This window comes from Myripristis murdjan, chromosome 15 (assembly GCF_902150065.1).
Source record: "Myripristis murdjan chromosome 15, fMyrMur1.1, whole genome shotgun sequence".
NCBI classification, from domain to species: domain Eukaryota; kingdom Metazoa; phylum Chordata; class Actinopteri; order Holocentriformes; family Holocentridae; genus Myripristis; species Myripristis murdjan.
In genome coordinates this window covers 17590358-17606418 of record NC_043994.1, presented here as the reverse complement: position 1 = coordinate 17606418, position 16061 = coordinate 17590358, and the positions used below count along the sequence as shown (strand labels likewise).

The 16061-nt window shown below is 42.5% G+C and overlaps 1 protein-coding gene across 3 annotated transcripts in view; it reads right to left on the bottom strand.

Annotated features, from left to right (window-relative positions):
* tp53bp2a (tumor protein p53 binding protein, 2a) overlaps positions 1-15188 on the bottom strand; it is a 36504-nt gene extending 21316 nt beyond the window's left edge. For all 3 annotated transcript variants that reach the window (XM_030069877.1, XM_030069878.1, XM_030069879.1), the window contains exons 1-4: positions 15037-15188; positions 3826-3973; positions 2307-2420; positions 652-722 (exon numbers count right to left, since the gene is read on the bottom strand). In XM_030069877.1, the coding sequence (XP_029925737.1) occupies positions 652-722; positions 2307-2420; positions 3826-3973; positions 15037-15063 (360 nt within the window). In that variant the 5' untranslated portion in view covers positions 15064-15188. The remainder of the gene's footprint in view (positions 1-651; positions 723-2306; positions 2421-3825; positions 3974-15036) is intronic.
* Positions 15189-16061: the final 873 nt, after the last annotated feature.

Sequence of the window (16061 nt, the reverse complement as noted above, 5' to 3'; positions counted from 1 at the left end):
AATTGTGCTGCATGTCTCAGGACAAATGAGTAACCAAACTTGTTTTGCTCTCCCTTCCTGCTCGTCTGTCAACACTCTGTTGTTGCTCTCACACAAACAGCTTCAAAACATGACAATGAGTGTTGCAGAGAAACAAGACACTGAGGCATAGGAACAAGTGCTGAAAGGACATGACCATTCCCTCAAATGAATTCTTCATCTGTGTCAACTAAATTGGAATCCGAACTTTGTCTTAAAAATTACCACCTTGAAATTACCCTCAAAGGTCTTTTCAAAATCAGCCAATAATTATTTAGGAGCAATACCACAACACAAAAACAGTATTTTTAAAGAACATCACTAAATGTAGCTTCAAAAATGAGCCATCCATTATTTTGTAAACTTTGTTACAAATATTTGCTGGCATAAGGGAAGAGGAAGTCACTGAGAGTGTGTCCATGGCTATGTCAACTCAATGCTTACAAAGTCTGTTTTACTTCCTTGTCACTATCATTTTAAGGATAACTGTTTGTTTTTTTTCACTCCGTTTTGTCACCCTTCTTCAATGTTTTATCATTAACTTATATTTTTTAATCTAATATTCAGCAACAAACAGCATTTCTACGTTCATAATGACTATGGTTGAATGTGAAATAAATCATAGGAACTCACCCCATTCTCCATCCTCCTGTCCGGTGGGCCCTTCACTCCATTTCTCTTGGGCTCTGAGCCTCTTGACCCTCCTACATAACCAACAACACGAAACAAGATCCAGTCAGACATCACCCACTACTTCAGAGCTGCATCAAAGTTGACTGCCTCTGTTTCGTCCAAATTCAGAGACACTTGGGCAAACTGAATGCCTTCACAGACAGTTGTGAGAAATGATAGGAACTTCTTTCTCTTTCCCTGTCTTTCTCTATCCCTCCGTCCAACAGCTATACTCTTAGGCATGGAAGTATGCTGCTCGGGCTTGCTCCAGTGGAGGGTATAGGTCAGTGGGAGGTTAGGCAAACGCAGACTGGTTTGCGCTGAAGGCGCTAAGCTCCTTCAGGAAACTAGAAGGATCAGTGTTGCTTTGTGACTTGCAATAATCTCAGGATTTAACTTAATACACAATGTTCTGTAGAGTCCCATAATTGTGTGTGTGTGTGTGTGTGTGTGTGCTTGTTGGTGTACACATCTCTGTCCGTACTACTGGCATTTGGCAGCTGGGGGGTCTTAAGAAGCTGGCAGTCCAGATCCCATCCTTAGAGCACTGGTCCATGACCAAAGCCCTTTAGCTTATATAATAGCTTTGGATGACCCTTGACACAGGTATGTTAAATATATGGACTGACACAGGGACTGACACAGTGTCAGTGAAGGAGACAAGACCATGATAAGCCTCCAGACATACAGTCTGAGCATTCACGGGAAAGAGCCATATATTAAAGAACAAATTTAATCTTCTGACCTGATGTTTATGAACATGCCTGCTGAGGGTGAGGAAAATGGGAACATCCAATATGAAGTGTAATTGTTCATTACCACAAGACTATCCCAATAACATGCTCTGTTAAGTATTGCGAAGTACAGAGGCTTAGCGCACCAAATGTGCCCACCTTTAATAACAATAAGCTAACATACAACTGTGTTGCAGAGTCTCAGCTGAGCTAAGCTAACACTGTGGGAAAACAAGAGGAGGCTAAGACAACAGGAAGGGAAAACAACCACCTAATCCCTGTGCCAGACTCAAGCTGTGAGGGGTAAGAGGGCTTAGTTACGCAACTGGGGGCTGAGAGGATAGCGTAAGACTGGAATACTGGAGTTTTCTGTGCTCCTAAGAAAACTGAAAAGTAACAGGCTTATAACGACGTGACTGGGACACCCAGCCTTTGAGCGGGCCTCCAACATTAGGGCTAAATAAGGCTTGCCCTGGGATTTAAGGCCTGCTAATATAAATCCATGCCTGGATCAAGGCAGTCTTAGAATATATTTTCCAAACCTTTTTGTTGTAGGGAAAAGGAGAGGTGATGTGGTTGTTTTCAGCTTCAAACAGGCTCTTATGTAAAATGCCATTTATAAAGGCTTAACTGGACCATGGATGTGTGTGTGTGTGTGTGTGTTTGTGTGAGTAGAAGTTGCAGGCATCTCTGGAGTTTACTACGTGGGTGTCAAATGTCATTTCACTGGGGGCAGCCCTTGCCCCAGCCATGACTCTTACGTAAGAGCAATGTCCCTGCCTTTAAACATAGAAATCCTTGCTTCTGTCCCATTACCAAGTCTGTGTGTGATGGTTGGTGTGTGTCGTGGTTGTCTGCAAATACACAGAGCTGGACACTCACCTGATTCCCTGCTAGGGGCTCGGTCGTGACGCAGGAAGAAGCGCACCTCTGCCCTGTGCTGTCCCCATCGCTGAAGCACATCTAGCATCCTCTCCCCCTCACTTACAGGTCGCTCTGCAGGGAAAACACATAACAACAGGTCCATGTTTAGGAGGTGAAAACACACACTCCTGGTCAAGAAATGTACAAGAAGGATGGGCAAGAGTGGGACAAATAAACCACAGTAAAAAGTAAATAATCTTGTCAAGATCACCAGGAGTAAAGCATTTTACTATGTAGGATTGAATGATATGGTTAAAAAAATGATTCATTTTACAGATATTGAGATTGTGGTATTATTCACCATTTTAGTAGGAATATTATGCATTACAGTTATCATTATCACTGAAAAAGCTATTAAAATGACAATAATGTGACTTTTGCTCGGGTCTGCACCAAACAAACATGTTTTCTTACACCTGGAAAACAACTTCATTTTCCAGATGTAAAGGCATCACTGTGGCCATATTGTGATTTTGATTTTTTTTTTTTTTTTTTTTTTATTAATTGTTCAGCCCTGGTGATATGTTTGCAAATCCTGTCCAACCACACCAGCATGACTGTGCTGGCCTACATTCAGAGGAGATTCATTTCAACGGGATATCCGCTGTCTAGTTGATCTTCCTGAGTAATGACCTCAGGCAAACAACTGTGAAGTGTTGTCAATTATTCCGGCTGGTACTGAGCCAAAGAGCTCATCATTCATCCTCATGACTCTTTTGTTCAACCTCCTTATAACGTTTTCATTATATAAATGGACTGACACATTGCAGTCGCCTGGAGGTCAGTGAAACAGAACTTTTAAAGTAGCGCCACTGCACAACACTTTTACAGGTATCATATAGTGATTATAATGGATCTGCATCTAATTTTGATGCAAACCATGATTATGATATTTCCAAGGACAGTCAGCTGAATGTGGACCACTTTAAGGACAGAGTACAATGTGAGACAATCTTTTCAGCAGTCAGCCATCTCTATTCAGGCTACTTGTGGAGGCACTCAAGCACAATAACTGGCACTCTTCACTCTCTTATAGCAACATTACCATGGAAACAGCAAGGAAGCCTGGGTCCTTGAGTTTTGATTCTGAATACTTCCTGACTCTCAAGGAGATGCAAAAAATGGGGAAGGCACGAAACCTTAATTCTCCTCCAACCTGACAGACATGGGAGATGTCTGTGTGGCTGTGTTTGTTAGAGGGATTATACACTCTATTTGAATCGCAGTCGAACAAGACTAGCCCATCCAAAAGAAATCACCAAGCGGGTTGACTACATAACTGATGTCTGTGTATGGTCTACTTCAGAAATGTAGTCTTGCTGTAATTAAAGGGTAAAGGGTGCAGGGAGAAGACAAAGAAGAGGCTTTGCACTACGTTCTGTCTCTTGTGATACAGGTAGATTTCACAAACAAATAAAAAAAATGATGTCCCCTAAACTATGCTGCTGTGTAGATAGAATAAGTCGCCGTTACTTACCAGATCCACGCCACATCTCAGCCAAGTGGCACTCTGTCTCTCCCGGCTCCTTGCACAGCTCCACCACGTCCCGGCACAGCGTCTCCGGGGTAACGGGCACCTCGGTAAAATGCTGGTCATTGTTACTGAGGTACACTGTCAGGAACATCTGGAGGTGAAGAGAGAGGATGGGGAAAGGGAGGAGGGAGAGAGGGGAATATTAGATAGAGAAGAAATAAACAACACAAAATGGAGGGTCCTGATGGCCTTGGTGGAAGCAGAGGGTACACAATAATTCTCTGTAATTGGTGTCCAATTTCCCTGTGGGTGTGTGTGTGTGTGTGCATGTGTGTCTGTTTCACTGATATCAGTCTCCCTGTCCCAGCCCTCATTCCTCTATGTCAACAGAGAGACCAGAGGCCAGCTCCCAGAATTCCGTTCCACCCAAGCCGTCTGCTGCTAACTAGTGCTGTCACCACTGTGAGAGACCTGCTCCCCCCCCCCCCCCCCCCCCCCCCCCCCCCCCCACACACACACACACTATATTAAATACCCCTGCCAAGCACTTTGAAGAAGCTGGACACTAAGGACTCTGTGTGGAGAAGCTGGGTCTGACTCTGTGTGTCTGTTTGACAGATGGCTGAGACTGGCTTACTGCTATCTAAAAAGGACTGCGTTATCTCAATGAGGCTGTCCCTGATAGTGGCGGAATGTGAAAAACTCAACCACAACAAAATCAAGCAGAATGATGAACTGCTAAATGGCTAGCATCCTTTCTGACAGCTACTATAATCACTGTTCAATTCTAGACCACTTGATTATAAAGACTAAAAAAAAAAAAATCTAAAAAAAAAAAAAAAAAAAAAAAAAAAAAAAAAAAATTCAGTAATTGAAGACTTCTACAGGATTTTATGAATCTAGGCAAAAGGAATCAAATTTCCTGAAAAACAAGTATGTCTTGTGCACATGGGGCTTCACAGGCATTTTAAAAATACACATCCAGCAGTGAGAACTCGTGTTCTGCTCTACGTGATGCTCTAAAAGCTAGACAAACCCTGACCCTGAAAGCTAAAAACCCTGTCTGCATGTTGTCACAGATGTGTGCTTAAGAGGCTTTTAGGGGCCTGCTGCATGGTCACTGCTGTAATCTGATCATCAGTTTGAAATGAGAGCTTTGATAAGGCTGTAATAAAACCAATATCATACCACAGGTGCCCTGGGGGCATGGCATGAACTTACTGAACCCTTCCTAGCTGCCCCAGACTAATGGTGTAGTATTGTAAAATCTCAAAATTTTACAACATCAACAGAGTTGCAACAGATGAAGAGCAGCCCAAGAACTGCACTAAAATGGAAACCTGTGAGGATCATCTCTAGAATGTCACTGTTATTGTTGTTCTGCAATCTCCATGTCCCAAACTCCCAGGATGGACTGTCAGGTTTTCTATTCTGGGTATGTTGGCGTGAAAGGCTGTGTCTACAGAGGCTATGCTGGGAACATCAGGTCAGGGGGGTGACAGGCACAAAGGGCTAAGAAGGCTGAGCAGCGGAGCAGCTGCAGGCCTGACGGGGAAACAAAGGTAGTTGGAGGGGTTTAGAGCCATGGGGTGCACTGAGCAATACTCTTAAGCTGTGTGCCTTTATCCCTTTTATTCTTCAACTTTATTCTTAACTTACTGAGTAAGCGGGTAGGTGAAAAGTTTCCTCCAAAAATCTCCTTGGCAACAGACACCAGATGTGAATTTCCAACGTGACACGGTGAAGGTGGCAGCGAGGGGTGGTCTGACTCAAGAGTATGTGACTCAACCGACGGCTTTGTTTCATCGGAATGGAAATGAATGATTTCCTTCACTGAGGCAAATGAGCAGTGAGTCATCCCGGCTGGTAATCTACACTGCAGAAAGCTGTAAATAGATGTTGTCCCTGTTTCACTGGTTTTCGTCACTGCCTGTGAAGACCCAACTGAGCTCTGAGGTGGAAGACCACCTTGGAGAACAAAGACCACAGATCCGGATCATAGAAGATTTCTCCTCTCTCCTCTCTCATCAGAATTGTTTCAATGTACTTTGTATACAATTTTGGTTTAGAGGAAAATCACCACTATGACATGGTGTTAGAGACTGTGACAAATGAAAAAAGAACCAATTTCATGTAGTAAAATGCTTTGCAAATCATTGACTTCACTGAGGGAAGTCATTTAGAGATCAGTGCCGAGCAGCTGACATCATCACAACTTCCCAGCAATATAGGACATTCAAATGACCCTGTAAATATTTGGAGAGTGGAAGAGAGACAACAGCGCAACTACGGAGGTGGGGGTGAGGGAGGATGGGAGAGCGGGAAAGAGAGAGAAGACAGCAACATTAAGGGAAGGAAGATGGGGTCCTGGGTGTGGCAGAGCCTATGTTAAAGGCCCATTCTCCTCAGCACTAAAGTTAATGATCCAGGGCTGCCACTGGCCACTCCTCGACTCCATCTAGATGAGTTGGCACTTTGCTGTGTTTGCTGCTGACCTTCATTCACCTCTTGCACACTCTGGCCGGCTCCCTCCACACACATAAACCACCCTGGCATACCAGATACCAATACTGAATACGTAATTAGGAAAGAGATTGTGTGCCTGTACTTGGGGGAAATTGGGCTGTGGGGTGCATGGGGGCAAACGATAATAAAATATGTAATTCTGTCCTTGCTCATAGTTGGTTGGGCTACTTATTTACATGCTTCAACTGCTGACGGTTCTGACAGAAATCTCTACATGTAAGTATTGCCTGAGCAATATATGGAAGCTGCAGAATGTCTTCTATGAGCTTGATGAAGGTAACTTGCTACATTTAGGTTTACCCAGACAGACGCAGGTGTGGTGCATACCTTAACACTCAGCTTTCTCTTAGCCAAACAACTCTAGAGTATATCAAATATTCATAGGTCAGACAGTGAAGGAAATTAAAACAGCTCAACAACCTGATAGGCCTATTTCATAGAAACAAACCAGAACAAGAAAAAAAAAAAAAAAAAAACAAAACTATAAAAGCAGCCGGACTTACGCAATCAGGCACCTGAACCCATTTGGATTTTACATGACAAAGTTTTTTTTTTGGAAAATGTGCTGCACATGGCTTACATCTATCAGAGTGGAGGAAAGAGGCAACTGCTGAATCACACTTCTTTCCTACCTGTAATAGCACAAGGCGATTGCCCTGGGGAAAGAGGAGGGCACAGGCTGTTACTGCTGCTGCTGTGCAGCATGGTGATAGATTTCTAATTCCATCACAGTATCAGCTAGATGAAAACTATTGGGGTGCTGTCTCGCAGGGTCTGGGCCATAGTGTGACAGCTTGGAGCTGCACACTCACAATATGACTGTGAGCAGTGAGCTCTGTAGCTTGAGCTCTAGACAGTCGCAAAGCAGAGCAACTATAAGGCTAGGACATTAGAGCTATACTGTATCTCAGGGATTAAGTTAATCCTCCACATAAAAATATAGTCTTGCACAAGACTATCGTCTCAGTCTTATTATAGTAACCTTGAACTCAATCGCCTGCAGCTAGGCTACAAGCACTGGGCCTGTAGTTTGAAAGTTAATGTCCTTTTGGGTAATCTTCAACAGATGGAGTGGCTTTTGTTGTGATGGTAAAAACATCTTACTGTATCTAGACCAATGGTTCTCACGCATGCATTATCAAGGACCAAGACTACACGCTTTCATTCCAATCAAACACTGTGCTGGCTGGTTTAACTGATTAGCTCCTAGGTGAAGGACTGCAAATCAGAGGAAAACATGGCTACTCTTCCTCAATGGCATGTGTTTGAGAATCATTGATAAGGTGGCAACAAAACAGACACACACAGAGAGTGTGTGTCTTAGAGATGAAAGGCAGCAACATCAAACTCGTAACAACACATCTAAGAGGAGTTGCTGCAGCTGACTGCACTACCTTGACTTGTCCTGCCAAAAAGGACATGGGATTCATGTAGGTTACTGCATGCAAACGGGCTACCTTAGAAACTGCCTGGGTCTATCCTGCCTTAAGCTGAAAAAGACCCTAATTTGTCCCTCTCCTTCCTCATTTGGCTCCCTTCTCCCACCAAAGGCCTCAGGAGGGCCTGCAAATTGCTCTTGACTAACTCTGCGTCCTGTGCTAAACAGTGAAGGTCTATGGGGAACAGGATTTTCAGGCCTCTCCGGTTGTTAAGGCAGAGGACTGAGATGACTGCAGTTTAAAGATCAACACTTTACCCACAACCAATTACAGGACAGAGTGCTGTGAATCTGTGTGGCATTCCCACTGATAGTCTGGATAATGTGCACTCCAGCACAGGAGCCATGCCACACATAAGCAGAGGAAGGTTGGCTGAGAACTGTTGGCTTGAAGCCCCTATGTGTAGCATATTTATCTGTATACTTTCAAATTACTAGCATAGCATAGTATAAAGGCTGTGAAAATGAGCACATCACCATGAAAAGTGGATTATTCTTTGGGTTGCTCTCTATGTTTTTAGTATCTCTAGGTGGATTTTCCACAAATTATGCAGGATTGGTCAACGACACAGAAGAAGGGTCTCAAACAAAACAGGAAGAGGATGTTCTGACAGCCAAGTACAGATGCTGCATAGTCTGGCTAGAGAGAGCATTAACTATTGCTGTACTTGAAGTTACTACAGTCCTGGATTGAACCAGGATAACTGCATCATCCCAGTGTACTGTCAAGAACAGATCAACTGTAATATATCGCAAATCCAGTCAGTTAGCTGTATCAGTTGCCCCCCGTTTGCCAATTTTTTCCCTTACCACTGGGAAAACGTAATAAATTCTACAACAGCTATGCAAAACTTCTTTGCTAACGCAATCTAATTGTAATGCAAAAAGTCAATACACAGCCTGTTTGTCTTCTCTCTGTGTGTGTGTGTGTGTGTGTGTGTGTGTGTGTGTGTGTGTGTGTGTGTGTGTGTGTGTGTGTGTGTGTGTGTCACAATTTTTAAAAAGCCAAAGGGCGTAAAGAGCAGGAGCAACATAGGGGGGAAATATTGATGAAAAGAGGAAAGGGGCAGTAGTGGAAGTGGTACTCAGATCTTTTTCTTAAGTAAAAGAAGTAATCCCACAGTGTAAAATCCTTACAAGTAAAAGCCCAACTAAAGATGTCAAATACATGTAGTGGAGTAAAAGTATAGAGCAGCATAAACTATAAATACTAAAGTACAAAAAAGTACTTAAGTACAGCACTTGTGCGCACTTAGTTACACTCCACCACCTTACACATAGTTGCATCTCCAACTAAACAGGCTGCTGATTTTAACCACTGGAGGTTGAATAGAGCCAAATTTTGTGAAATAAAACAGATACTGACACAATAATTGTCAAGATATGACTGGCACTGTTGGAATTCATCACATCATTTCTAATATTAAATGGAATTTTACAACACAATTAAGTGTTTTAGTATGGAGTCACGCTAATGAAAATGCCTAGGGATATGCAATGACCTTCAGAAAAACGTTGGAGGACTGCATCTTATACTGAAGTCAACTTCACATGGGCCTAATAGCATTTCAGTCCCAATGTCACTCCACAAGATGTAATAGCCCATTCTCTCCTTGTGAGGGTCAAGTCAACAGCATTAGTCTCTTAAGACCTTTGTACAAACTCAATTGCTTCCTTATTGAGTTAGAAAAAAGAGCGTTCAAAACTGTCTGCCACTGCACTTTCCTATCTCCAGAAATAAACAGAGCACAAAGCGCAGTAATGGAATTACTCTGCAAAATCACAGTATCTACCAAATAAATGTCCCTCCCATCATAGGGAATAAACATACAGCTATAAAGACCCATGGCAACCTTGGAGGGTTTTCATAATCCTGTGTTGGTGATGTATCTTTAAATGAGATAAAGTGCCCTATTACCAAATTTGTGTCTCCTGCTCAAAATCAGCTGAGATTTTCTACCTTGCATCTTTTGGTCCATAATGTGTAACATTCAGCCTACTAACAAAACAAACACCCTTGAATTTGGCTGCAGAGAGATGTATATTGTATTCAATTTATATCTGCATTTTGGGGATTTAGCTATTAGCTATCTTTCAAGAACAGTTTAGGATGAATGTACCTATAGAGCAGGGGTGTCAAACTGGTGCCATGGAGGGCCGAGAGGCTGCAGGTTTTCATTCCAACCAACAACTCCACCAGATGATTTCACTGATTAGTCCCTTCTCTCTGCTTGGAGGTGGGGCGATCAGTGAAATCACCTGGTGGAGTTTTCAGCTGGAATGAAAACCTGCAGCCTCTCAGCCCTCCATGGCACCAGTTTGACGCCCCTGCTATAGAATAAACATAAATTTCTGCATCATAAAAATTACAAGCAACCAACAGAGCACAGGGCCAGAGCTGTAGTGCTTTGATTATGTTCCTGTGACCCTAGCATGACCATGACAGAAATGCTAAGACATGAGAAAGAGGTAGACAGATTTTTACTCAAGATAAGAGAAAAGAGCATACTTAACAGTACAGACAGAGGCAGAGGGCCTAAAGATGCAAACAAATTCACACGGGAAATGGCTGACAAAAATGCTGAGGTATTAATCATAGTTTTCGGATATGAGCTTATGTGTATGTTGTTTTCTCCCCCAAATGTTTGCCTCAGTAGATGTAATAAACTCATAGGTTACATGAAGCCCAACAAAAAACACCATGCCCAATCTTCAGTATAGTCTTCCACACTAAATTTGAAATGAGAAAAATAAAATTTAAACCTCTCTCTAGAGCAATTAGCATACAAAATAACACTTATTTTTTCCCATTTTTCAGAGTGTTGTAGAGTATGTTTAAGCTCATAAACTTTACTTGCAAAATAGGCTTTGTAACTCGTTGCCTGTATGTTTAAATACTGAAACATTTCAAGTTTCAGTCATGCACTGTAATCAAAATGAAAGAATATAATCATACTGTTGTATTCATTGTTACAGCAGGATTTTATACAGTTCCCTCAGCTAGAAATGAGTCATTTATTGGGCTGCATTGTTTTCTCCTTAAAGGCTACAGGCCATTGTTGAACTTGTCACTCAGTGTTCTTATTCTAATGGAGCCTGTAAGTGTGTCACTGGCACTGTGATCAGCAAAATTCTGGTATATGATACAGCTGAAGTGACTGCCATACTTGCATGGCATCAGAGCTAAAGCCAACTGGAGAACTGGGGCAGCTGGGAAAGTAGAGGGTATGAGGCAGGGTGACAGCAATAGTTGACAACAGGGACCACATCCTTGACCACACCTGGGTATCTCACCACAGGCCTTCAGTCCATACACACACAAACACACACATGCGCACACACACTTTCCATTACACATATTGCTGTGGTAAGCGATCAAGCCAACTAGGTCTTGTTGAGCGAGTCACCTCTGAATCTGATTACTGTGAGTTTATAAGACAAGCTGCTGGAGACACTGCAGCAGCTTCTTCCTTTATGTGCGCCTCGGTCCTCCCTGCCAGAGTCTGCGCTTAAGACTTGACACAATTCCAGCATGGCAGTCCTTCAAAAAGGCAAGGCAGCAGAAATCTCCCTTGCAGCTTTATGCATTATTCCTCTTCATCTATCGCTCTCTTGCATTATGAGGATGGTGGGTGAGGAAGAAAAGGTCAGGGGTAACAGGCAGCAGAATGGAGGGGGAATAAGAACATATAGGAGCTTAATGTATCCGCAACATTTAGGAAGAACATGCGACACACTAAAGCTGCAGTGAACACTGAAGTGCTTATCCTATCATTTCATAATCTGTCATATGTTCATACTATTCCACTCCTGGTACTTACAAGATGAGACAGCTCATGAGATATAAGAGAAATGGGAGTGAAAATCTAGCAGAGGGGACAGGATGTATGCCCCATTCAAGCCCTCACATTGCTTAGTCATTCGGATAAACAACCAGGCTATAATCACAGACTGGAGATTTTACAACATGAACCCATCTTGAAATACTAGACACTAGCCTAAATCTGTACCGTGTGATCTGTATCATGCCAAGGCCCAGAAAAAAAGAATAATAAATACATGACTGGGTAAATGAAACATTCACAAAACAGAGACAATATATGGTCAGTTGTACGGTAATTATATAAATCCAAATCCAAATCCTAATCCGTTACCTAACCAAATCTCAGGAGGGAAAATTAAAAAGGCAAGACCTAGTGAATGAAATGTGGGGAAAAATAGGCTAATTGGCTTCCTCAAACAATAGACACTGAAAAAATGTCTATATGGTGTCTAATCTGTCATATGTAGAAGAAAGGGCTCAGTGGAGCATGGGAGAGGGTGAATGCAGGGAGAGCAAGAACGTCCCAGAAGTGTTAACTAATTTCAGGCTTATTCCCAGACCACCCCTGGTACATATCTTCTCATCCATGGCCACTCTGCTCCCCACGGGCAGACTAGTGTTTCAGCCTCAGACATTACTATCACAATGTCCTCACTGTGAGAAAAGGGGTCTTTCTGGAAACACACCACTGTAAGTTGCACTTCCACTTCTCACCTGGATTCCTCAAAGAGTCAGTCACTTGATACTGAAAGGCAGGTAAGATGATACTTGCTCAGGTGACTCTGGTGTGTTTTCTCTCAGGAAACAGACTACTGTGACGCTGGTATTATGTGGCATATGGAGGCTGTGCAGCATAACACTACTCATTCAAGACATTTATTCAGCTTTTGTGGTAGATCATCAGATATTGATGACAAGCTCCAGCTCTAGGCAGAAACGGTACATCAGCCATGCAATTGTTACCACACTCAATCCTATGGAGAAACACAGATAAACAGCTTGGTGGGATGGGAGTTTTCCAAGGGTAATGTGTCATTGTAAGTCTACTTCCCACCTTTCTAAAATGGTTAACTTGTATAATCAATTCTTTTTAAAAACAGATAAACGTGAAAAAAAAACATTGGCTTTGCATGTCCTTGGCTATTCCTAATGTGACTGTCTGCTTACGTAATTACCAGAGACCCTCCCACAGAGCAAACACACAGCCTGTGGCAACCACAGAGAAAGCCTTCTCAGGTTTCTGTTGATATACACAGCAAAGCCAGACTGCCCGGTGGATTACATCATTTTCTCACCATCCTAACACCACCACAAAGTCTACCAACAGTGAGACTTACTGTGGTTTAAACCAGACAATGTACAGCGCTAGAGAAGAATGAGGAAATGATTTCAAATGGTTGTTCCTACAACATCTAAAATCCAAAACAATGGGGAAACTCTGACTTTGCAAACTTTAAACATGATAATTAAAAAAAAAAAAAAAAAAAAAAAAAATCAAAATTATGCGTTTCTTTTTTTCAGTAACGTAAGAATGAATATAAGCTGTCTGTGAAAAAGTACACCAGAGTGAAATATGGACTAATAAACCAGCTGGGGTGGTTAGCATGAAAGCCTGAATGCGGCATCAGTCAGCGTCAGGAGGACAAAGGCTGGTCTGACTGGAGATAAGGGTGAATCAGGGTAACGGAGTTGCACCTTGCTGTGGTTTAGTACAGGGTGAGCATCCCTTATCAGGGTGCTGCCACAGCACAGGAACACACAATGTGCTCTCCCACAATGTGCTCTCCCACAACGTGTCGTAAAAGAGTCCCTGGAGCTCTTTGTGTTCAGGAAACAGTGACCCCCTATTTACCATCCCAGCCAGCAATTATGGCACTGCATTCTAACTCCCCGTGAGCCCCTGGCCTGTACAAGCAGGGTCATGGGATATTTCTAAAGGCTCAGACAATACCTCATGTCAGACATAGCAATATAGACACCATTTTCTGCTGAACAGGCTGACAGCACAGACATGTTAAAGAGCTAGAATATATATCTCACTCAGACACACACATATACTTCAGTGGGGGGAGCGAAGCAAGAGGGGCAGTGGCCAAGGTCTGATGTGGCCTGCTCACAGACAGAGATCTCATAGGAAAACATGTCAGGGTGACAATTTATATTGATGTCTGTGAGACTGCAGCTCGGTGATAATAAATGACTCTCTGAGAACAGCAGAGCTAGGTCATGAAACAGACGGGAGTCATCTCAGCACCTCTCCGTCTCCAGTGTTAAGATGATTAATTCACGGATCCAGCTGTTTTACTAGAAGGGGAGGAGAAGAAAAGAGGGACACTGCCAGACTGAGCATACTTACACATAGAATTAAGTACCATTCTTAAGATGTGTCATGAATAACACCACTGTTAACTAAATGTGACCTTGTATTGTACCATGTAACTTAATACACTTCAACAAAAAGGATCCCAAATTAACCAGAGATGATGAGATGAAATGTATAAGTGAGAGTGCTGTAAACATTTTCTATGAACTAAACGTCCTGACCGTGACATGTCCACGTAAATCATTTCCAGCCTTAAGAAGTCTGCTGATCTGAACGCTAAACAGCCTCCCTCCACTTCACTCTATTTGGACTTTGCTCTGTTGCCAGCAGTCCGAGTCATCAAAGGAGAAGACAAGCGCATTTTTCAAAACCATCCACCTGTCACAATCATAATTTGTTGGGATAATTTGTCTACGGCACACACACACACACACACACACACACACACACACACACACACACACACACACACACACACACACACACCACTGTCCTCTCTGCACACATCAAAGAAGTGCTGAGAGATGGAGCCTAGCACTGTCTGCAGCAAAGGCAATAGACTTCTGATGAAGATGATGACATGGCAGCAATCCAGAGCTAAAGCTTAGTGTAGTGCCAGCCAGACTTGGCAGGTAGCTTGTTACGTGCTCAGAGTAGGCCGGGCGATACTATAAAGCCTACAACTTAACAAATTGACTGATTGAAAGGAAAGCATGTGTAATTAAGATAATGGAAAGCTTGTCATAGACTTGTTAACTGACTCCACAAATACATATCAAATACAATACAGACTAGAAAACTGGGATGTTGTTAAAGAAAATGGTGAGTTCTTTTACGATTTACATTTAAACTAGTAAATGCCCTAAACAAGTGAATAAATGGCTCAGACACCTGACTGAGATGTTTAACCTCACTGCAGAAGCCTGGGCTGCAGTCGGAGTGGAGAATGACACAAAACTGCATCAATTTGCCACGTCAATTTAAATGCCCAGGTACAGTATTAACAATGTTGCAGGCTTGTGTTGGCTATATTGTGTCGAAAACAGAAAACAGCAGAAAATTTGACACATTCAAAACTTATTAAGAGGATAAACATAAACTCACCGGCATCATTTTAGCTTCGTACCGCATTTAGCTAACCAACAGAGCATGAATCCCACTGGTAGTTTCGACGAAAGCGACGGGACTGCGATCACTTTAATCCTGTATCCTAAACCCGAAATGGGCAAGGCGACTTTCTCCTGCTTTGGGGTCCTGTCCTGTATTAAAAACACAATACACGGTTATTGGCGGAATTCAACCACAATTCAAAAAAGGAAAGAAAAATAAAACACTATTTATCGTAGCTAGTTGTATTCTTCGCCGTGGACCTGTTGCAACAAATAACTAGCTAACAGGCCTTCACGGCAAAGTTTCCGTTGTAGTTGTTTGGGCATCGCTTGGAAGTTTGTAGCCTCAACGCGAGTATTTATCAAACAGCTGATGTTTTGTTCGAATGTTACCAATGGCAAAAACTCACAAATTAAAAAGAAACAGTAAACTATCCTGTAATTATGTGTAATTTGTGTGGGTTTTACTTGCCCGAGGACGTGTAGGTGTTCGTCCGAAACCCCGCTGACAGTGTTGGTCGATAGCCTGCAGCCGATCCCAGGGTGACGTAGTGGGAGGAAACTCACTCCTCTTTGGAATTCAAGCCCCGCCTCGGTTTGGGAGAAGGAAAACACTCCCACCAGACTTGTCTAGTGCTGTGAAACTTGCCCTGTTTACTTTCTTTTACACGATAAAAAGTCTTTCCCCCCATACTTTAAACATTCCTCATAGTAAGTCGACATTAATATCAGCTGAAATAGAATAGTACGAATAAAACGAAGAGAAGGAGGGGCTTCGGTTGTCGTGGTATCTGCGAGGAGGAAAAGAAAGAGCTCTCACTCTATCAACAACGTGTGAGACGTGTACGATGCTGTTGCAATTTATTCTGCTGAACTGCATGTGGGTTTATTTCGGCAGTGTTAACACTTAGCTAGAGCTAAAAACATTTTTTTCTACAAAAAACAAATAAAATATAGGAAAATAAATAAATCAGTGATGTGGATTTATACACAAAATATTTAAAGAAATGTAGAATTGAC